Below are 24,262 nucleotides of genomic sequence, written 5' to 3'. Positions count from 1 at the left end.
GATGTGATATGATTTTGGGCATTCGATGGTTTCGTGAGCATAACCCTCTCATTGATTGGACGGAAAATACGTTCACTTTCAATGCCAAAAGTGACTCTCCCATTGTCATTCGTGGAGAGCAAGTTGATCGGATTCAGGAGAAGGAGACTCTTTCGATCTCGTCTTCTCCAAAGCATGATCCACAAGATTTGCAGGATGATAAGCATGATGAATTGAATGATAATGATGAGCATGATGATTTGGATGACAATGACAAGCATGATGATTTGCATGATGACCACGATGTGATTTCTCACAAGCATGATGATTTGTATGATCAAGACGTGATTGTTCCCAAGGATGATGGTTTAGTTGATGCTTTTTCTAGCGATTCACTTTGTTTAAAGCTAGTGGTAAGGACTTGACTCCATCATAGCAATATCACGAAGATTCAAAAGGAGGTAAAATCCACGGACCCGGTTTTCACTCGAACTAAATTGATCGGTGTTTTGGACGCACTTGCTAGCATCCTGACCAAGACAGATTTTACTAAGCACATCTTGAGACGCCCAATTCCTAAACTAGGAGCAATATATTCAAAACAAGGAAGCAAGCCTTAGCATAGGCACTCTTCTCGAAAGAGCAGATGCACCACTCACCATGACCACTCTCCAATTTCTCCACAAAATCCTCATGTCAAGGACATTGTGAGGGAAGCTCGATTTTCTATATAATGAACGGTTTCCTATATAATGATCAAGAGGAGGAGCCTTCAAAGCCAAGTGAGAAGTATTCAAGAGTTAGGGCAAGGAAAAAGGGAATTCTACAAGTGGCATGCCAAGAGAGGGAGGTATCGGAATGGTGGTATATGGCAAGTGACTATACCTTTCTCAGCTGCCTCTTAGCGCATGCCTAAGAATTACGAGGACAGAGGATCCTCAACCAAGTTCGGCACATCAAGAGCCAAACACACAAGAGTAAGGCTTTGGCTTTCATCAAGTAGTTTGATGCGGCTTACTCATGCGGCAACTTCACAAAGGCCTTGAAGTTTGCGTTAGCTTTTCTTTGGGACATTCCACTGGATGGAGGTCGGGCCTTCTCAATGAGAACCAAGCACCTAGAGTTGGGTGCAGTTCAAGCAGATATTCTCATTGGCTTAAATGTCAAGTTGAGACCTTCAGCAACGCAATTTGCTAGCAGCACTTCGGCCCCTTTTTGTGCACACATGCCTATATAACAGCTCATGCATTGCCATGACAAGACCACCAAGTTCCTTCAAATGGGCTTAGAGATCCATTTGATTGGCTAGCCTAGACAAGTGGGATCACTTCAAGCATGATGCACCGCCACCCCCTCTATGTTGGGTCCTAGGGGTGATCTGCCTAGCACAAGCTCGATGCCTTATGGGATGATGAGGGACTTGGAGAGGGTTCACACATGGAACATGCCAACAAGCACCGGGCAAGGACAAAAGGATCGGAGCAAACACCATGTGCCAAGTCAATCTACGATGGATTTTGAAAGGTGAGACTGGATGAGACCCAAACAAGGAGACGGGATGTAGGCCAAGCTGGACAACTGCAAACCTAAGGTAACCACATGAGCTGAGCGTGGGTCCAGACCCCTCCCAAACAAGGCTGAGGCTGAAAGATACTTAGAAAGATTTAAATGACCTGCTTTATTCTCTATGACTCTGCATAAATAGGGTATCCACCTCCACTGGCTCCTATCTACCTTTCCTACTCCTTGGTAAATCTTCAGCACGTCTGGACTCCTCTCATAATTGCTTGGAAGTAATCAAAATTTGAAGCAAATAATAAATTTTCAGACGACTCAAAAAACAGAGAAATAAGTCGAATTTCTCTACAGGCAACATCTAAATAAAAACCAAAATTACTTGTTAAGGATATAGAAAAGATTTTGACGCAAATTTGCACCTCAGAACCTCGAATTTAACCTTTTGTGCTTCTGCAAACTCTGTTCTCGTGAGATCAATGATCACTTTGTTTTCGAGCAATTGCAGTAACAAAATCAAGTAAACACCAGAGACCCATATAGCCCAATGTTGTAAATCCACCTCTGTAAAATCCAAAAGAACGTCACAAAGTCTACACTGCCAGATGCCTCAAACTACACCTTGAAAAGTTAACTGCTTCTCTACAAGGAGAGACCAAAACATCCAACAAAATTTGAGCTATTCCAGAGCAAGTTGCACTTTCAATTTGCTAACAAGGGAGGCAGAGCCAAGAAATGACAGTAGAACCGCAATAAATTATTAGCTTGACCACTTGCAAAACATACAAGCTGCCCCATAGCTGCATACGAAAATTGAACACGAAGCAATGTTTTTGCAACTTATGTGTCTACATACTTTGTCCATGGATGTTCAAGGGCTCTGTAATACCCTCATGCAAAAAGACCAAAGAAGTGTGTGAACTAGAAGCTTACCAGTTGCAGCTGTTGTGATCCCAAGCTTTTGCAAATCATCTGATTGGAAGAAAGAAGATAATAAATCAGAACTCTGAAAATAGCTCAAGACAGCTTGAAGGTGATTTGAGGGGCCTTTTTTCGTAAAAGAAAAATCTTACCCTGTGCTCGGCTTAGTCCTGAAATGAGGCGCTTGCTGCATTGCTCAAACAAGCCCTTGGGACGGGCACACATCACTGCCATTAAATCAACCAAAATAGATACAGCACCCTTAGGTAGCCATTCCCCGCCAAGAGGTGCTGGTCCTAGCTCAAAGCTAGTAATAAAGATTGCGTTGAAATTCTTGCTCATGTTACTTTGGCAACCAGGAAATTGGCCATCTATATGTGCTTCGTGAGATGTACATGCTTGCTCCACAGCTGTAGCACTTGTCTCTGAAGGCAGTCTGTCTTTCAAAGCTGTATCCAAGACTTCAACATGTAATGAAGCCTGTTTATAATCGCATATGCGTAGCGCATAGAATGTATGCAGTAGCTCATTGTACAAATGGAGACCAAAGCATGCTTTTCTCTGCAAAAGACAAAAGCCATAAATTTTATATGCACGTTTCCTGTGGTCTTTAAACATCAAGCACATGTACCTAATTCTCAGTAAAACAGTACTATATAGGAACGTGCAAACGTCCCCTCTTTAAAATGTTTTTGGTACACAACCCCTACAGTATGCTAACCATTCTGTATCATGAGATAGTGGCAACCATTATCCATTCCTGGACCACAAGCTCTCCACTATAAAACTGAAGTGTCTAACTAGGTAGACACATAACAACAAGCTCATATACTGAGATAGCAAATCAAAAAGCTAAAATGCTACGCTTGAGGCCTCTACATGCGAAGCTATAGTCTGACATTTCAAAACCTCAAATTATTGTCCAAACACCAAGCATACATGGTTCGACCTTACTGGGCAGATGAAGAGTTCTAAAATCTCAAACAGACAGCAAGTTCAAGATAAATCAAACTTTTTCTTCAAGCAGACTACAGACAAGTACTAAAATAAGAATTCAAGTCTAGAGACTAAAGAATGTGGCAAAGTTCGAGTGTGCTTCCCATCATTAATATTTAGGGACTTCAGTACACCACAATGTTTTTCCATGTTCACCATATAAGTCTTGACTAGCTCGACAAGATGCCTGAACAAAGTTTCATTATCAAAAATAACAACCTTCCTCCTTAACAAAATTTGCCAGAAACGTGCCTATCATCATTTTGAGAAAATAGTTTTAAGGATCAATTTCAGAATTAACAGTAGGAGACGCCAATGCAAAAGATGTCGGGATTCCATGTGTCTGGTCTGAGTTAGGTTGCCGTAAATGGCACTAATAGGAGAGTAACTGGGGAGAGCTTTGTTGACTTGAAGCCGAGACTACGCTTACAGAAAATTACTCAACTGCTTAAAGCATTATAGATTCACCTGGTCTGAAGACATAGAATCCCAAATCTCATCACATTTGACAACAGCCTGTTGTACTAAACTGGTATCTTCCCACTGCATTAAATGCACATGAAGCATGGATGTAGCAAAAACCATCTGTACATATTAACAGGAAGAAAACAAGTTAAGATTCCTTGCCACACCTTTGATAAAAAATAGCTTTAAGACTGGGCAAACTATCTACCTCCAGGTCAAGTCGTCCAGTTTTAGAGGCAAGACTCGAACCAGATTCCAATGATCTGATCGCACTTCGAAAATCTCCCTCAGTAGTCAATGCATTTGCTAGCTGCAAATTGAAATTGCAAGCCCACAGCATTGCTGACTCCCTGCATAGACATTTCTTATAAAAACCAGATCATAGAAAACATATTCTTTAGCGTGTTAGCCTGCCCTTGATGCTCTCGAACCATGTACAGCGTTATCAAATGATACAATGAAGAAAATACACAGAGCAATGCAGAATTGATACAATCAGCGGCAATAGGTGGCAAAAAATGGGAATGAACTTATCATGTGGCACCGGCATAAATCTGCCAGGTGCAGTGCTCTTTTGGCACCAAAGTGATATAGAGAGTTAATTACACTGGAGCCTCAGGTACCATCAACAAGCAATAGAACATTCCATTGTGTATTTATATACATATGGGGACTGGAAAACCATAGGATTGTGACTCAAACATATAATTCATCCAGACGGGAGGTTCCCAATATCGTCCATAGTGAGCACCTGTCACATAGTGATGACGTGGCATGCCCAACTGGAAGAGAAATGACCCAGTGGACAAGGGAAACTGAACCCCCAAGAACAGATAAAGATTGGCCGAGTGGCCTAAAATAAGGGATTTTTTCTAAAAAATCCTAGTTCCCTACAACTTGAAGAGCTTACGGAGCACCGGCTGAGGGGCCCAAAACCTAAAACACGAAAGCTTGATCTCTGGGGGACCATGATGAAGTGGCAGTTGTACGGAATCCCGTGATTTGCACTGACTGCTGACCTGGCACAGCTGTAAATCACGCTGGCTGGTTGCAGGCAGATTTGCACAAGGCTTTTTTTAGCAAGTGCTTTTGGTGTTAATGCTTTTTGATTTGGAGCTTTTTGGGGCTCTGCTTTTGGGCAACCCTTCTAAGTTTATAAGAGCCCCTGGGGCCTCACTCTGCAGAGCATCTTGACGCAGGGTCCGAGAGCAAAGGACCTTTGGGAGTTGTATTGTTGCCGCGAGCAATAATAACAAAATACCAGAAGGGGCGCCAATCTTTGGTCTGCGGAGAACCTGACAAAGACAACCCCTCACTACAAGGAGGTGAAGCAAAGTCGACACGAGAATTGAAGAAAACAACGAAGATTTAGGCAAATTTTTGGCGGGGAACTTTGCGAGAGCGACGTACAAACGTCAACTACAAGTTGACAACTCTGTAAAAAGATTGATGAAGTACTCCTAGAACCCAAAATATGTGAAGCATCTGAAGACCTACCTGATGGATAAGATTCACAGGAGATGGCGAGAGGCCATTGATTCTCCTCTCAAATCGGGAAGGAAGTTGAGAGACAGTCGACCATAGAAAACTGGAGATTGTACACGCACAAAGAGTTGGACAGAGCTCTTGAAAAGAAAATGAATCAGATAATAAAAGGCTAGAAGCGCTCTCGACAGAAGAGGAAATCGGCAAATTTCCCTAGTTATTTGGGCTGGAAGTCGACTTTCAGATGGCAAGTTGTAACAGACTTGGACACTCCAAGTCAAGAATCAACCGCGACAACACCAAATAACCACTTCAAAACAATTCACAGATCACAATAGATTTGCACTGGCCCGGCGGAGTTCTGTGCCTAGAGATATTGGCCCCAAAGACTGGCGCCCCTTTCGGTATTTCTTTTTGTATTAATCAATCATCAAAGTACAAGAGAGCGGTTAGGGTTTCACTCTCAGGCTCTGCGTCCAGATGCTCTGAGAAGTGAAGCCCTCACCACTAATTTAAAGGTACAATGAATGCCCAAAAGCAGAGCCCCAAAAGGTTTTAAAATAAAAACCATCAGTTCTCTCTCTCTCTTATAGAGTCTTTTTCTCTTTTTTTCTTTTTTAAAAAGCAAAATTCACGTCGCTCATCATTGTCCAAAAAAAAAAAAAAATCAACCTCCACGATTTCCGGAAATTAGGCTTTCCAGGAATTTTAGGGTTTCTGGCAAAAATTAGGGTTTCTGCTATCCACCACGTCATCACTTTGTGACATACCCCCCTCTTGAAAGCATTGTAATCGACCGCGATTACGCCTGCAAAACCGACAAAAGCCATAAACCGTCTTAGCAGACACTGACTGTTAGTACCTACGTACTAGGAACACACATCTAGCACATGTACAAAATCGACAGTCACATCACACAACATCACAGGACATCACCAAACATCACATGACATTCAACATTCATTCGGATCTTAGACCATGATTTATCGGCAATGTAGCTAGCAATCACATCTAGGTCCAATCGGGACCTCATCGAGGTTCGATTGACTAACCCCTATTGCAACCATGTCTATTCGAGATCAATCTGACCAAAATGCTGCAATCATTTCGTCTATCAGTTCCTGCACTCACAAGAAGTCAAGAACAAATCAGTATCATTATCAGGAATTCCATTTCATAAAGTCATCGAGCAGAATACTGTCAGGTCTCAATATCCCTGAAGCTCAAAGAGACATCAGTGACTTTAGTATCAAAATCGAGGCATCTGTTAACAAAGGAGCGGAGTAACTCCCCTCTTGTGCATCCCACTGCACCAGATCTTCGGCCAAGCTGAGTTTCTGGGTTCCGTTTGGAGTAGACTATGCTAACCAAAACATCGAGGTAAACTTTCACAATCCGAGGAGTATCTGCTAGGTCCTCCTCCTCCATCCACTTCGCATCAAATGCAAGAAAGTTCTTGAACTAAACCAAGAACCGCCTTCGGACTTTACCTTTCTTCGTATCGTTATGTGCCAAAATCTGTTCAGGAACAAGGATCTCCTCGTTTTCTTCCACTTCGGGTTGCTCATCAGGCTCCCCATCATCAGGCACATCACCCTTACCAGGGTTCAAGAGACTCACATGCAATGCATTATGAATCCTCCAAGTATCTGGCAGTTTCAATCGGAAGGAGACATCAGTTATCTTGTCAGTGATCTGGAAAGATCCGTAGTATCACATACTAAGCTTTGGAAAAAGCCTCTCCTTTCCCTTTTTCTTTCGTAGGCGTGCCTTCTCAAAAGTAAGAGCACCCAATCATCCTCCTTCAATTTCAAGTCGCCACGATGGCGATCCGCTGCCTTTTTCTGTCGTTCTTGAGACTCCTGCAAAATCTCGCTAACCTTGGCAATAGCCATATCCAAATCTCACGAATATTCATCCGCTTCAAATATCTAATTTTCATGCTCAGGAAGGATGGAACCTTCGCAGCACTTTCAACAATCTCACATGGCGTCTTCCCCGTCGAAGAGTGTATCGTGTTATTGTAGGCAAATTCCACCAAAGGTAAGTTCTTTTTACATTGAGTCTTTTGATCCGAGATACAAGACTTCAATAAATCTAAAATCACTGAATTGGCAATCTCAAATTGCCCGTCAGTCTGCAAGTGGAACGATGACGAGAACTGCAACTCCGTGCCAATGTTCTCCCGAATTGCCTTCCAAAACAAACTCATAAATCTGGGGTCTCTGTCGGAGACAATCGTCTAAGACGTGCCATGTAATCGGAAAATCATCGTGATCATTCTGTGTTCTCGGGAGATCAAACATGAAATCCATTGCAATACTTTTCCAGGGGCGGGTGGGTATGGGTAAAGGCTGTAACAATCCCTGTCAAACTTGACCTTCTGGCATACTGCGCACAACTCTTCCATGTCCTTTTTGAGTCACGGCCAAAAGAAGTATCTCTCTACCCCTTTCATGGTGGTAGCAATGCCGCAGTGACACATCTTGGCCGGGTCCATTTGCACTCCTGTTGTGCTGACACAATGTGTCCCAAAAAGTGTATCTCTGGTAGGAAAAAAATCACTTTTCTTTGCATTAATCACCAACGTGTGATATCGTAATGCCCGAAAGACTTGAAGAAGATGATCTCTGTGTTCTGCCTCATTCTTGGAGAAAACAAAGATATCGTCAAAGAAAGTGCCAACAAATACCCTGTACTCTCGAAAAATCCTGTCCATCATCCGGTTAAATGTCGCAGGAGCATTGGTTAAGCAAAAAGGCATCACCAAAAACTCAAATAACCCAAAAGTCGTCCGAAAAGTTGTCTTGTAGACATCTCTCGGTGCTATCCTGATCTGATGATATCCACTCTTCAAGTCAATACTGCTAAAGCACGAGGATCCCTGTAACCTGTCGAGTATATCATCGATCCTAGGAATCGGAAATCTGTTCTTCATGGTGATTTGTTGAGAGCTCTATAATCGATGCAGATTCTCCAAGAACCAACAACACTGGAGACCAATACGGTGAAGTACTAGGCTAGACAAGACCCTTTTCCAAGAGGTCTTTCACTGGGCTCATAATCTTTTCATTCTGTACTCGGCTCACACAGTAAGGTGGCCGATTCGGGGGGGTGCTTCCAGGTATCAGATCAATGGTTTGATCTTCAGGCCCTCTGAAAAGCAATCGGCATGAGTGTGGAGAAAAATCTTGGCGTTCTTTTGATCAGGTCAAAACATATTCAAACTTTATCCAGCGTTCAATTCTCTCTCAAAAGAATGAGTAACAAACTGAAGTTCATCAAGTACAATCTCTAAGACCTTCATTTATCAAAGTCGTTTCTCGGCCCGGCAGTCAACCACGGCGTAGTTTTTGTGGTACCAAGGGATCCCGAGTAGAACGTCACTCGCGCGCCCTGAACACCCCTGTCATTGCAAACAAAGTTTGCCAATGCTCGGTGTAATGGCAACATTTCATCCGGTTGCCAATCGAACTACCTCCGCCTGTGGCGTCAGTCTGTTGGGCGTAATTTCCAAATCGAGCCGCCAATTCCAAGTGAAAAGAAGTTGGCCTTGGCTCGTTCAAAAGCGCTTCCTGATCCTTCACTTTGCCACAAAAGCGGCAAAGTTTGTACTTTCATTCATTAGATTCGATGCAGGTCCCACGCCCTTTTCTGCCACATTCCTCAGTTGCTCTCGAACTCTCACACATGTGGTCATCTTTATCATTCTGTTCTTTCTGTGCCTTTTAAGGGCACTTCGCGGAGATATGTCCATGTTGCCCGCATCCAAAGCACTTCCCCTCTCTGATGAAGCGAGCTCTCTCCTGAGAAGTAAGCTTGGGTCATGCATCTTTTTTTCTCTAGGTTGCTCTTTTTCTTTCTACTTTCATTCCCAGAAGTCTGTTCGGCTCGTTGTGTCATGGCCTTATCTGTGGGGTAGGTCAAACTGCCAGAGTGAATGGCAAAGCCCCGCTTCGCATGACTCATCAACTCCTAAATAGAAGCTGACTTCTATTCCAAGCAGTGATCTCGGATCTCTGTAGGTAGACCCAAGGTAAACCGTTCAATCTATTCTCTGAACAAGATGATCTTGAATAAAGAGGCGAGTAGAAAAGAGCTCCAGAATCTTTCACAATAAGCATTGATTGTGTCTTTCTTGGTCATCCGAAGATGGTTCCAAGCAGCTCGTATATTTCGTTCATATTCTTGCGCCAACCAAGAAGAAATAAAAAGCTTCTTAAATTTCAGCCATATAAATGGCGCAGTCTTGTTTAATAGAAGCGTGGACGCCAAGTACGAGCATTCCCCTTTAAGTAAGAGGCAGCTCTCCGAATCTTGGGGTGCTCTGAATAGCGTCCTCCCGCGAAAGCGATGTCAAACTGCTGAAAAAAGACAGCCTTCAAAGCATCCGATTATCCTGAAAAAGTATCAAACTTGATCGAGTGGTCACCTTCCTTAAACTCTCAGACTTTCTTGCTTTTATCTTCGAGAAAGTCATACTGGTTAGCTTTGTAAAATGCTTCTTGTTCGCATAAAAGTTTCCATCATCAGAATCTTAGTTGTCTGTAGACGAGTCCTCAATAGAACCGTCACTCACTGGGCGAGATGTAGCCTTCTTTGCCTTTTTCTTGCCCTTTCCGAAACGTTGTTTCTTGCTTCGCTTTTTGCTTTTCCTGTCTTCTTCTGTCACAAACGAGAGCGCATAACAATATAAAATACATTCGGATAAATAGGATTTTTCACTTATTACTGAAGCCAAAGGATATAGAGAAATAAATAGAGAGAGAGATAGAGAGTGAGAAGATCGACACAATACTGGGGACCAGAAGATGGGCTGGTCCCCCCCCCCCCCCCCCCCCGTAATAGTACCTTTATTGCTGAGGAGAAGTCTATACAAGCACTTGAACCGAACGTATTACCACGTTCGTTCTAGAATAAGACTTGATGGTTCCCGGAAGCCTCAGCTTCCGATTCCTAGGGCAAAACCCTATTCCAAGGAACTTCCGTTCCTTATTCCAATTCCTCGAGAATCAAGGTTCTCGCCTCTGGATCTCACCTTCCAGACTCAGGGCATGGCATCCCTAAAACTCTTTTCCAACTCTCTTTCCAGAGTCCTCTTCCCGCAGAACAACTCTGCTTTCCCGGACACGAAGTCCTTACTTGGGAATCCCAACTTCCGGATCACAACTTGAGAGACTACCTCTCTCCGATCCGTGGATCTACTTCCCAAACTCTGATACGAAACCCTTGGGCTGATCTGGCTCTAGTTCCTCAGAGCGCTTTTCTCCTGCAGAGGCTCATGCCTTCCTCTGCTCCTACTCCCTCACGAAGAGGAAGTACAACTGCAATCAAATACTCAAAGATCAGAACATGAAAATCGTTACCTTCAAAGTCTCGACGCTCGAAACGCAATTCGATTCTCGAAAAGCAATTCCTCGGAAGAGATCTCTCCATAGAAAATACTCTCTTCCAATCCTACACACAAAAGAGGTGTGTTCTCGGGTTCCTTCTCGTAACTCAGCCCCGTCTACGACGTTTATGGGCTGAAAACAGAGAAAAACAGCAACTTGTCGCGATGGAAACACGCTTCGTAGGCACTTCTTCGCGAGGGAACTCGCGCACTGGGTCTTGGCAACATCTGGTACACTTGGGGCAGCCATGGGCATCACCGACAACGTCTTCTTTACGGTTGAAATCTATAGTAGCATCTCCTCCTTGCAAAGATTGGTCCTCCTCTCTGAGTGAGGGCATGTGATGCTTTTATAGCTCCTAGCCACGGGCACGAATAGCTGCTCGCGTAGAGATCGCGGCCGTAGATTCTCGTGTCGGAATATCCTTGCGCTCAAAAAGACGCTCAAGAGCCATTCCTTAGCATAGGTCTGCATCTTCGTGTGTTATCCATGTACCCAAAGGTGTACCTAAGTTTCAGTGAGCTTGGGAAATTACCTTCCCTTCGTAAGATCCTTAGAGCAAAGACGCTCAACTTGACGATCCCTTGGCTCCATCTTAGAGCAAAACCCGCTCATCAAATAATCTAGGATTTTAATCCTTGGATTTCTCAAGCACAGGTTGTAGTCGTCGCTTGTTCCTTCCCTCGTAAAGAGAGTGTTCATTTACTTGTGCAAAAAGCACTACCATATCTTCCCTTACCGGGTAGGGGGTGTGGGCTTAAAGAGTACTCAAGCTTCATGAAAGCTTTTCTTTGCTTGAAAACTCAGAATGGGTCCTTCATAATTTCCTACCCGCAATAGCAGGTAATTTGTTGGAGAACTACCGGATACTAGATCAATCATGGACCTTCCGGATGGTTAAGCAAAGCAGTTCATCGTATAAACAATGTTCTGACTCAACCTTACTCTCATAAACACTCGAGAGTGATTGTCCTGGTTAGACACAACCATACATCGTGCAAAAGAGCAAACAAGCATAATGCACTTTATGATTTCCTCAAAGATGTAACTTTGATTAAAAACCTACCCTCTCACTTAAAGTTCAAGGGTCTGCTATTCAAGAACTCAGGAGTTAGATTTAATTCCCTTACTCTAAACTTTCTGTGTTCAATGTTTCCCGTCTCACCACGGAGATTGGATTCTATGTACACTAAGGTGTACACTTTCAGCTTTGTATTGCTGACTCCACCATCTGCTGCAAAGTATCTTGCAGATGGGTTTACAAATTCGGGCAAAAGTCCTTCGTTAAATTTGTTCATCTTTCCTTCCTCAGAGAGGATCAAGAATGGAGCTACCTTGGCAAGAGTGAACCACTACTTGCTTTGACTCACTAGTGTTCCTATTGGGCAAACCGATCCCAATCTTCTTGGATGCCTTCTTCAAAGCATAGAGGAAAAAAAATTTGTCAAATAATTCAGCCTTGAATTGAATCCAAGTCTTGTTGTAAGTTCCTTGCAGAGCTTTGGTATACCACCAAGTACTTGCAATCCCCTTGAGGTGTTTAATCACATGCCTCATCTTCGACGCTTTTTCAAAAATTGCCGTTTGCAAAGGCAACTTCAAACTGGCAAATGAAAGCGTTAGCTTTTGGGACATCTTCCCATCCGTCAAAAGTATCAAACTTGACCGGCGTGTTCTGAGGTCTAAAGACCTTCTTCATATCCTTCCCAGAATGACTGGATTTCATGGCTCTAGATTGACGTTCATGGATATTTTCTGGATTCTGAAGAATCTCGAGCATTGCGCTGCTTGGATTCTCTAGGTTCTTGAGCATCATGCTCTTGTCGCCTTCTCAGAGAATCCCAAGCCTTGTGTCGACGTCTTGCAAAGAGAATTTTGTTTTTTTTCCAACTCTGCGAGCTTTTCCTTGCAGGACTTAGGGTTCCGCCTCCTTACTTCTCTCTTGGCTTGTCATGGCTTCTTCCCGTATCTTCCCAGAGTCGTCCTCCTTTACAGAGAAAGAGAGGAGACCAGGCTCTGATACCACTGTCACAAACGGGAGCGCATAACAATATAAAATACATTCGGATAAATAGGATTTATCACTTATTACTGAAGCCAGAGGATATAGATAAATAAATCGAGAGAGAGATAGAGAATGAGATAGAGAGTGAGAAGATCGACACAATACTTGGGACCAGAAGATGGGTTGGTCTCCCCCCCGTAATAGTATCTTTATTGCTGAGGAGAAGTCTATACAAGCACTTGAACCGAACGTATTACCACGTTCGTTCTAGAATAAAACTTGATGGTTCCCGGAAGCCTCAGCTTCCGATTCCTAGGGCAAAACCCTATTCCAAGGACCTTCCGTTCCTTATTCCAATTCCTCGAGAATCAAGGTTCTCGCCTCTGGATCTCACCTTCCAGACTCAGGGCATGGCATCCCTGAAACTCTTTTCCAACTCTCTTTCCAAAGTCCTCTTCCCGCAGAACAACTCTGCTTTCCCGGACACGAAGTCCTTACTTGGGAATCCCAACTTCCGGATCACAACTTGAGAGACTACCTCTCTCCGATCCGTGGATCTACTTCCCAAACTCTGATACGAAACCCTTGGGCTGATCTGGCTCTAGTTCCTCAGAGCGCTTTTCTCCTGCAGAGGCTCATGCCTTCCTCTGCTCCTACTCCCTCACGAAGAGGAAGTACAACTGCAATCAAATACTCAAAGATAAGAACATGAAAATCATTACCTTCAAAGTCTCGACGCTCGAAACGCAACTCGAATCTCGAAAAGCAATTCCTCGGAAGAGATCTCTCCATAGAAAATACTCTCTTCCAATCCTACACACAAAAGAGGTGTGTTCTCGGGTTCCTTCTCGTAACTCAGCCCCGTCTACGACGTTTATGGGCTGAAAACAGAGAAAAACAGCAACTTGTCGCGATGGAAACACGCTTCGTAGGCACTTCTTCGCGAGGGAACTCACGCACTGGGTCTTGGCGACATCTGGTACACTTGGGGCAGCCATGGGCATCACCGACAACGTCTTCTTTACGGTTGAAATCTACAGTAGCATCTCCTCCTTGCAAAGATTGGTCCTCCTCTCTGAGTGAGGGCATGTGATGCTTTTATAGCTCCTAGCCACGGGCACGAATAGCTGCTCGCGTAGAGATCGCGGCCGTTTTTTTTTTTTTCCAAAAAAAAAAATTCTTTTTTTTTTCCTGTTTTGCCAGAAAAAGAGAGAGAGAAAACGCTGGCTGATCTGTTGCCTTATTTATCAGATGGCTGCCCACTTATTAAGTGGGCGGTCGGCGTATTTTAAAAATAGTCTGAGCCTGCCCAAAAACTCAATAAAACCTTATAAGTTAAAAACAATGCTTTCACAGCACTTCCCAGGCGTCCCTGGATGCAATCACATGCACAATTGCAATGCAGGCATAGACTTCCTCGCGGGAAAGCATCTGCTTTCCCGAAAAGCAATCCCGCTTTCTCAGAATGCATCTGTTTTTCCTCAAAGTTTCCTCTGAACCCATGTTCATTCAAGTGCTTGCTTTTCCTTGTGCACAATTCTAACACAGTTCGGAATTTCCTCCCGACTATGGATATTCCCTTTCCGATGCACCCGTCACCCACCTTGTGACGCATCAAGAATACCCATCACCTAATCCTTTCCTACCGAACTTACGGTACAATCTCCTTCGCGATGCTCTATGTCACCCATCCTATGACGCATCAGAGATGTCCATTCCCGGATGGTCGGATACTTCTTTCCGATGCTCCCTGTCACCCATCCGATATGACGCATTAGAATTACCCGTTCCTGGTGGCCTTACAGATATTCCCGTTCTCAGTGCTCCCGTCATTACTTTGAATGACGCACTAGGAATACTCTGTACTCGGATCTCTACAGTGAGAAAAGCCCTCTCACTTAAAATTCCAATAATTCATTTAGAATTATTTTTCCTTGGTGTTCCAAGCGAGAAAACCCTCTCACTTATAAATCCAATAATTCATTTAGAATTATTTTTCTGTAAGATAAAGCCAATTTAGCAACATCTTCGCTCGAGTCTGAAGAGCTAGAAGAACTGTCAGAAGAAGAAGAAGAAGAACTGGGTAGGTCTTCAAACTTGACGCGCTTCTTCAATTTCTTTGCCTTGGCAATTGTCGACCGACGACCCAAATATCCCGAGAAGTCAGTGCCTTTCTTTTGCTTTTTGCCGTGCTTTTTGCCTTTCTTTTGCACGTCAAAAAGCTGAGCAATCCGTGCATCAACCACGTTCTCCAGTTCCTTCTCCGTATATTTTCTTGGAGGCAAAAGGTTTCTTGAGAGCGGGTTTCGGGAGTGGTGTTGTGGTTCTTTGCCACTCCATCTGTACCTTTTCCAAAGAGGTCTGGTTCATATATTTTGCCTTCTTCGGGTCCTTGGCAAAACTGAGCATCATCTTTGTTGCATCGCCAATCAATTCACGACGCTCCATCTCTCTTTGCTCCGCCTGAGTAGGCCGAGGCGGGCCATACTCTGCCGGAATCTTCGTTGTGATCCCTACGCCCATCTCCAAATGCAGAGGGAGTCGACTGATCATTGCCTGAAGCCATAGGTGCCGCGGAAAAAAAAATTCGGGGATCGGATTTCCCGTAGAAGAGAAATCGGCCGTGCTCTGATACCACTGTAACAGACTTGGACACTCCAAGTCAAGAATCAACCGCGACAGCACCAAATAACCACTTCAAAACAATTCAGAGATCACAATAGATTTGCACTGGCACGGCGGAGTTCCGTGCCTAGAGATATTGGCCCCAAAGACTGGCGCCCCTTTCGGTATTTCTTTTTGTATCAATCAATCATCAAAGTACAAGAGAGCGGTTAGGGTTTCACTCTCAGACTCTGTGTCCAGATGCTCTGAGAAGTGAAGCGCTCACCACTAATTTAAAGGTACAAGGGATACCCAAAAGCAGAGCCCCAAAAGCTTTTAAAATAAAAAGCATCAGTTCTCTCTCTCTCTTAGAGAGTCTTTTTCTCTTTTTTTTGTTTTTTTTTAAAGCAAGATTCGTGTCGCTCATCATTTTCCCAAAAAAAAAATCAACCTCCGCGATTTCCGGAAATTAGGGTTTCTGGCAGAAATTAGGGTTTGCAAGAATTTTAGGGTTCCTGGCAGAAATTAGGGTTTTTGCTATCAGCCATGTCATCACTTTGTGACACAAGCAGATCCAAGAAGCGTGGTCGTTTCGAGGATGACCCAAATTTTTCTTCGTCTTCAGACAGTTTCGACAGTTCGTCATCCTCTAGTTCCAGTGATGATGAGAAAAGAAAAAAGAAGCGAAGAAAAAGCAAGAAAAGCAGATTTCTGAAAAGTATAGAAGGCATGCGAGGCTATCTAGCAGTTCAAAGGAAGAGAGTTTGTCCTCTTCTGATAGTAAACGATGAGCAAGAAGACCAAGGAGTTCAAGGAAGGGGGTCATGCCGTCAGGTTTGCCACGTTTTCAGGCTACCAAGACGCCCATCGACCCCTTGAGTTTATACACCATTTGACGTCGCTTTCTCAGAAGGTCGGTTCTCGGAATGCTCCAAGGTGCGAAGGGCAGCATCTTACTTGAAAGGAAATGCACAGACATGTGGTCTACTCTGTTGTTACCCAAAGAAGCACCTACGACGTGGTAAAATTCAAGAAAATTTTCACGTCAACTTGGATTTCAGAAGAATATGAAGAAGATGTCATCGCGACTTGGCATCATCTAAGAATGACTAAGAAAGATACATTGGATGACTATTGCCAGAGGTTTTGGGATACCTACTTGCTAATGTCCTCGTTTCAAAGGGTCGCTTTGAGGGACCAGATTGAGCGGTTTTGTTGTGGTTTGCCAAAAGAGATTCGACAGTATTGTCTGCAACAGAAGTCTAAGTCTATTCAAAGATTTATGGGACATGCTAAGCAAGGTTTTGAAATGCATGCCGGCTCATTAACTAGTCCTGTGGACAAATTAGTGTCCACCTCAACAAGGCAAGAGTCTTCCAATGACGAGAATGAATTAGGGAAACCGGATGAAAGCTCATCAAAGGACTCCACAGCAGAAAGGGAATCGGATGATAGTGCATCAGAGGGTCCAAACGAACCTAGGGAACCAAACACACGTTCATCAGAGGTTTCCGATGAAGCATGGAAATCAACGGATGGTTCCTCAAAAAATTCAGATCAAGGGCATGGTTTGCTTGATTGAAATGTGAAATGAAAGGATATGAATCTGATAGTAACAAGATTTAGTAGATCAAGACATCCATGAAAAGATCAGCACAGTCTAGGTGTGATTGCTAAATGGTTACAATAATCAAGATTTGTATCTCAAACCCTTGAAGAAATGTGATTGATCAGTGTAGCGCGGATAATGTGTCGTGCTCTCTACAGTGGGTGGTCCTCAGTGCAATGTGCGTGACAATCTCACTCAAACAGACTGAATCTCCCTCACCCAGACTGAACAGAAAGGAAACAATAGACGTCAACAGAGCTCACAAAGACACAACAGCAGACCAAAACATATGACTCGACTATCTCAAAGACTGATACAGACTCTAGCGTGGCAGCACACTCAACTCCAGCCGAGGACTCACAGGTACAATGGGGGTGTCGAGGCTCAGATGTGCAGGGATGGCGAAGATGTGCTCTGTGAATAGACTCGCTGCTCTAGAGGACGATGCTGGACCAAAGGTGAAGAAGATAATCCGATGACCCACCGCTACTACTCATATGTTATACCATAAAGGGCCACCAACGGCTCATAAATGTCAACCATGTGGTGACCTAGCCACGATGTCCACTAGACCACCATAGGTACTGCACTGCCACGTGTCACTCCCCAGCCCACAGGGTCTGTCCAGTGTGAACCAGACCAGCTGTAACCAACTGTCCAATTGTCTATCCTATGAAGTGACACTGTAGCCCTGCTACAGGTTGCCCGCCACAAGACCGCTCACCGTCTCGGTGAGAGGAATGCTGAAAAAATTGTGAAGGAAAACCACTAGGTACTGCATCCGTACATCTTTCTTGAAGCAGATGTTAGGCCCATGACCTTACATACCTCAAAAGTGGAGTTAAAAAAACATTGCACTCCTTGCAATCGCCTTAAGCTTCTAACTAGGTAGGAACCCAATATGTATGATTGCATAGCCTAGTTCATGATTGCAGTTGCAAATGAACGTGCCACACTTTTGCCAACAATTACTCTTCTCGAAAAGATGGATGACCATATGCCCGAGTAACACCGCAAATAGGGTTAAGCTATAGGGTTAAGCTCCATCATGATGGCAGAACGGAAAGGCCTTCACAGCAACAAGATGGCAACCAAGTGAAAGCATAGAGCCGGCTGATCATGCGGGGTGTTGGGGGAAAAACTTGCTGAGCCTTTTGTGATCCTCCAGTCTCCTTGGGCCCCGCTGAGTGCCCACTCCTCACCTTCAGATTACTATGATCTATGTCATTCACTGTTGCCTCCACAATTTCGTTTCGACCCAATGCTGCTGGAATGTTTTGTTCAGCTAGCATAGAGGCAGGTGCCTTGCCTGCAGCATATCTATCCATGTTGACATCAATCTCTAGTTTTCGCGAGGGGGGTTGGTTAGGGCGAGGGCAAGGGAGGGAGAGGGTAGGGGCGAGGGGGGGTGGGTAGGGGCGAGGGTGAAGGGGGTGGGTAGGGGCGAGTGGAACGGGTAGGTAGGGGCGAGGGTAGGGAGGGCTGAGTAGGGGGTAGGGGCGAGGGAAGGGGGAGGGACTAGGTTGAGGGGGTGGGGGTGGGGGCGAGGGCGAGGGGGAGGGGGTGAGGGGGAGGGTAGGGGCGAGGGTGAGTGGGGGAGTGGTTAGGGGCGAGAGGGGGTGGGTAAGGGGAGGGCGAGGAGATGAGGGGGAGGGACTAGGGAGGAGGGGTGAGGGGAACTAGGGCGAGGGCGAGTGGGTAGGGGCGAGGGGGTGAGGGTAGGTAGAGGGGCTAGGACTAGGGGCGAGGGGGTGAGGGGTAGGTAGAGGGGCTAGGGCGAGGGGCTCGGGTGAGGGGGTAGGTAGGGGGCTAGGGCGAGGGGGTAGGTAGAGGGGCTAGGGCGAGGGTGAGGGGGTAGGTAAAGGGGCTAGGGCGAGGGGTTGGTAGGGGGGCTAGGGCGAGGGGGTAGGTAGGTGGGAGGGGGAAGGGGAGGGCGAGGCCGAGGGGTTAGGTAGAGGGGCTAGGGCGAGGGGGTAGGTAGGTGGGAGGGGAAGGGCGAGGGCGAGGGGGTAGGTAGGGGGGCTAGGGCGAGGGGTTGGGAGGGGGGGCTAGAGCGAGGGGTAGGTAGGTGGGAGGGGGAGGGGGAGGGGGAGGGCGAGGGCGAGGGCGAGATAGGTGGGTGGGAGGTCGAGGGCGGCGAGGGCGAGGGCGAGGAAGGTAGGGAGAGGGCTAGGGGTAGACAAGCGGTCGCGACAATTCCATCTGATGAACAACGAAATGCAGGAACCTGCACCAAGGGAGGATTCTGTAGGAGCCAGCACCAATGGAGGGCCTGCCGCCAGGAGCCTACAGTAGCAGGGGAGAACATTAGTGCCTGCTCTCTATTGTTTTGGTGACTCTCATGTAGATGATGGGAACAACAATGTTCGGCGCTCTTAATGATCTCTTTGCCACAACTGTGAACCCGAAGGATGTGGACATTCTGATTGTGGGTAAGGTCGAGGGGGTAAGGGTAGATAGGTACAAGTAAGGAGCAGACCGCTATCATGAGCAAGACAGCTATCAAGATCTTGGAATTCATCTTGCAGGACGGGCTCTGAGAATGGAGTTTGCTAGACACAGAGGAGAGCTTTCTTCTGGTCGAAGAAGAAAGAGACACCAAAGGGGTTGATGTTTGAGGGTAGTGAACTCCTGTAGAGGAGATTTCTTCCTGCTTCTCTGCTTCTTCAAAGGCTCAGGTGGCTCATTTAGTTTTGTAACTATGGAAACATTTGAAAAGGGTGTACCTTCAGGCAAACAGTGAATAGAGACTCCATAACAAGGCATAGACTTGGTAGCATCCATCCATTCCAACAGATACTCATCCGACCCGTCAGGTGGAGTAGGCTGTTCATGTTCAGGATTGGTTTCCATTGACAAAGAAACTTGCTGCACCACGGGATCCATACCTCCTTCTAAGAGAATCGGTTGCATCGGGGAGCCAGAAGTATGTATCCACATTGCATCGTTTCCCCAATCGTGGAGTGCTTTAGTGTGTCGCAACCATGGTCTTCCAATAAGCAAGGGAAATCCGCCCTCAACCTGGGGAAGACGAACCACCACAAAATCCAAGTTAAAAGTAAAGTTTTGTACCTGCAGAGGCACATTGTCCACGATGCCCACTGGGTATATTGTTCGTTGATCGGCCAATGTAACTGTGAAGGGAGCAGGTCGAGTAGGCTGTAGACCTAGAGCTAACATAGTGAACTCGGGCATCAGGTTGATGCCAGATCCACCATCCACTATCACTCCTGAGAAATGCCGACCCAAAACGGACACTATCAGGCGAGGGCTTCTATAATCCGTGAGTAGAGCAGCAGGATTGGATATCATATAGGACTCTGACAGTCGCACTGGGAGGTGCCCGCCACTAGGACCTGCTCCAAGGTAAAGTGACTGAATAACTGCAAGGGTGTCACTTCTGAAATTCGCATCTAGCCGCAACATGTCATAGAGGGACACTTGTTGGAAAGTGTTCTTCAAGACTGTCTCTGCTGTACGCTTCGCTTTTTCTACCTGTTGTTGTTCCTCTGGTACTTTGATCTTCTGTAGATCGGAAACTGCTTCCAAGAAAGCTTCATCAATATCTGAGAGTAAAGATTTGGATTCTTTCATGGCACTAGGGGATGGCTTGTTAACAGCTACAGGCAGGGTATCCACTGGTGTGACAATGTGTGGGGGAGTTGAACTTGATGGAATGCTAAGACCGAGAGCGGCTCTCTAGGCCCAAGTGAGGACGCCTGATGGCTCCTCTGCCAACTGCGGCAACTTATTTTGAGAGGTAACCACGTAGGTAGAAGGGGGCGGCTGAGAAACAGTGCTCACTACTATCAAGTTGAGCTTGGGAAAGGCAAACTCATTCTGGCTTTGACTTGAGTTCGAAGTCGTGGATGCACGAAGTTTAGGGAAATCCTTACTGTAGTGATCCTTCGTTTCAGGGCAATGACGACAAGGAGGGGACCCTTCTGGCAGGGGGCATTTGCTTTGGTAATGCCCATATTCCCCGCATCTGTAGCACAAAATGGGCCAATTCAAAGGGCGAGCTGAAGGGCGAGGTGGTCCTTGCTCCTGGTGCATTGAGTTTGAGGTGGAGGCATAGAAGCTTTGAGGTGATGAGGGAGCATGGGTGTGATAAAAGCTCTGAGACGGAAAAGTATTTGCATACCTTGCATTGGAGGGGCTGACAATAAAGGTGGCATGTGGTGTGGATGGCCACATGGAGAGACCATGTTGGATGCAGGTGCTTGCCCTTGTTGAAAACTAGGACCAAGACTTTGCTGTATTTGTTGCAACCCCTTGAGGTAGTAGCAATCCTTGCCTTCATGCCCCGACTTTTCGCAGAAATGGCAGTAAACCCGAAGGGGACAATCCAGTGGAGGGTGTCCTGGAGAGTGGCATGAGCTGCACCATACCATAGCCTTAGTCTCCTGCTGCGCCCAAAGCTCTTCTAGCTCTCTCTTGATTTGATCCAAAGCCTCATGATGTAGGGACTTTTCTTGTCTAAATGGAGTTGATTTCTCCTCTTGAAGAGTGCGTTGAAGTTTCAGGGCTTCAAGTTCCCTACGCAAGGAAGTCAATGGATCAGCAGGACTACTTTCCGAAAACCCAGGAGGAGTTTCTATGGGAAGGGAGTTGTTGAACAGCTTCCTAGCCCCCTCTATCCTAGTAACAGTTGCGATGAACTCCTCGAGAGTGGCGTCGGGTCGGAGACTCTCTCGGACTTTTTGCTGAGAAGTTTTGGGAAGCGCCTTCTCCACCCACTTTTTAACCATGAATTCACCGAGTTGTTGGGGGAGCTTGGCCACCAGCGACTTAGTTTTAGTCATAAGCTCTGCAAACGTCTCCTCTGGCTTGAGCACCATGTTGGCCAACTCATCCAACACCTTCTCCTGGTAGTCACTTGGCCTGAAAGCTGCACAGAACTGCTGTCTTAAGGCTGCCCAAGTTGCAAAATGGTTCTCTGCAAACTGGCTGTACCATTTGTCTGCTAAGCCGTCCAAGGTGGATGGAAAAAGTACCACATAAGCATCTTCTCTGTTAAGACCACGTCCTCTACAGAGAGATACGAACCTCAGTGCATGGTCGTCAGCATCTTCCGAAGAAAGTCCTTTGAAGGTAGGGAACTTGATATTTACCTTGGCCAAAACACTAGCTAACGGCTCCATGGCCCCTTGTGTAGCCTGTTGCACAATAGCCTGCTGTAGCAGAATAGGAGAGAGCTTTACTGGAGAAGGTGATCGAGAAGATGCAAAACCGGATGAAGGAATGGGTGATGTTGTATGTGTAGGTATAGGTGATGAGGTTGATGGACTTCTACAAGGTGTCAAAGGTTCTCTTCTGTGATAGTACTTCAGAGGGCTCAGTCGTGCGCTTTGACGCTCGACTGACCGCCTTGTATGTGTCATGCAGTGACCACCAATCCAACCAACTTTGGCAAAAAGGGGCCCTTAACTGTGGGCTGAACAACAAAGGTCTAGACTAGGACAAGTGAGGATAATGACCAGACCACCTGGTCCAGGACCACCAATGACTAGACCACCTAGCTGGACCAAGACGAGGAGAATTGTACCAAGGCGAGAAGGACTGGACAAGGACTAGGGACTAGACCAAGACCAGAGACTAGGGACTAGACCAGCACCAGAGACGAGGACCAGAGACGAGGACCAGGACGAGAGACGAGGACCAGAGACGACGACGAGGACTGGTTGGACAAGGGCGAGAGAGGACCAGACCAACAGACTAGCAACCCAAATGCAAGCAAAGGGGCGAATCTCGGTAACAACGAACTAGCTTCACGATTTGTATCTCCACAGAGAGTGAGACTTCATGTGAGGTCCCACCGTGATCGCCAAAATGAGAGCACCTGTAGCGCAGATAATGTGTCGTGCTCTCTACGATGGGTGGTCCTCAGTGCAATGTGCATGACAATCTCACTCAAACAGACTGAATCTCCCTCACCCAGACTGAACAGAAAGGAAACAATAGACGTCAACAGAGCTCACAAAGACACAACAGCAGACCAGAACGTATGACTCGATTATCTCAAAGACTAATACAAGACTCTGGCGTGGCAGCACACTCAGGTCCAGCCCAGGATTCACAAGTACAATGGGGGTGTCGAGGCTCAGATGTGCATGGATGGTGAAGATGTGCTCTGTGAATAGACTCACTGATCTAGAGGACGATGCTGGACCAAAGGTGAAGAAGATAATCCAATGACCCACCGCTACTACTCATATGTAACACAATAAAGGGCCACCAACGGCTCATAAATGTCAGCCATGTGGTGACCTGGCCACGATGTCCACTAGACCACCGTAGGTACTGCACTGCCACATGTCACTCCCCAGCCCACAAGGTCCGTCCAGTGTGAACCAGACCAGTTGTAACCAACTGTCCAACTGTCTATCCTATGAAGTGACACTGTAGCCCTGCTACAATCAATGACTAATGTCTTGGTAGAAGTGTTGGATTGGTGTCTAGTGCAGTACATAGAGTCAGTGTCTAATGAAGAAAGTTTATGTCCTTTGGCTGGTTTTGCAAGCGTAATCGAGGGCGATTACAATTATTTGAGGGGGAAATGTCACAAAGTGATGACGAGGCGTGTCACATGCACATGGCTCTATGTGCCACATGGACATGCTTCATCGACTGCCAGAGTCAATTTTCCCCTACTCTTAGATAGGAGTGTCTAGAATCCTAGTCGGATTAGTACCGGAAATTTTGTGAGCATGTTCGCACGACCTGCATATCCGGACGAGTCCATTGGATTAGGTTCTCCAATTTTGGAACCCTCTTCCATAAATGGTTTGTACACGCGTTTTGTCAGATGTTATTACACTACGGTGGACATCTGGCATGACGTGTATATAGTTTTAGATTACAAGAATCCAACGAACCATTCCCCACATTGATCGGATTCCCGGGGGCAGATGTGCAACAGTTTCACCCAGAAACTGACCTCTGGTCAAAATCATCTTTATGATTTATTTGCAGGGAACTAGCCCTTAGTTGGTTTATAACCCAAAGTTCCGCCCTTAAAGGGAGCACTCAGCCTAGGGTTTTATCTCAGATTGGCTAGCGTTTAGTGGAGGAGGAACATCAACCTCAGCGATTTGCTCCCAGATTAGCCAATGTTTTCAGCAACAATCATTAGCCCTGGCGTTTTTGCATAAAACGCCAGATCAGCCCTAGCGCTGCCAGTTTATGCAGATCAGTCTTAGCGTTTTCATTTTCAGCCCACTTCCTCGCCAGAGTTGTGCAAAATCCAATAACGCTACCCCTCTCAGATGCGGTCCGGTCCTTCGGCAA

General features: G+C 45.9%; 1 protein-coding gene across 7 annotated transcripts in view; it reads right to left on the bottom strand.

Annotated features, from left to right (window-relative positions):
• The window catches only part of LOC147454129 (Tetratricopeptide repeat (TPR)-like superfamily protein), a 131,576-nt gene that overhangs the window by 86,709 nt on the left and 20,605 nt on the right, over positions 1-24,262 (bottom strand). For 6 of the 7 annotated variants that reach the window (XR_015188594.1, XR_015188595.1, XM_086516141.1 and 3 more), the window contains exons 3-7: positions 4,085-4,226; positions 3,880-3,996; positions 2,568-2,976; positions 2,428-2,466; positions 1,925-2,058 (exon numbers count right to left, since the gene is read on the bottom strand). Coding sequence is in view for 5 of the 7 variants with exons in the window: in XM_086516141.1 (XP_086372267.1) it covers positions 1,925-2,058; positions 2,428-2,466; positions 2,568-2,976; positions 3,880-3,996; positions 4,085-4,226 (841 nt within the window). In the remaining 2 variants the exon portion in view is untranslated. The remainder of the gene's footprint in view (positions 1-1,924; positions 2,059-2,427; positions 2,467-2,567; positions 2,977-3,879; positions 3,997-4,084; positions 4,227-24,262) is intronic. The other variant, XM_086516138.1, reaches the window with a different exon arrangement.

This window comes from Adiantum capillus-veneris, chromosome 7, assembly GCF_014529385.1.
Source record: "Adiantum capillus-veneris isolate H3 chromosome 7, ASM1452938v2, whole genome shotgun sequence".
Lineage (NCBI taxonomy): Eukaryota > Viridiplantae > Streptophyta > Polypodiopsida > Polypodiales > Pteridaceae > Adiantum > Adiantum capillus-veneris.
This window is presented reverse-complemented; position numbering and strand designations above follow the sequence as displayed.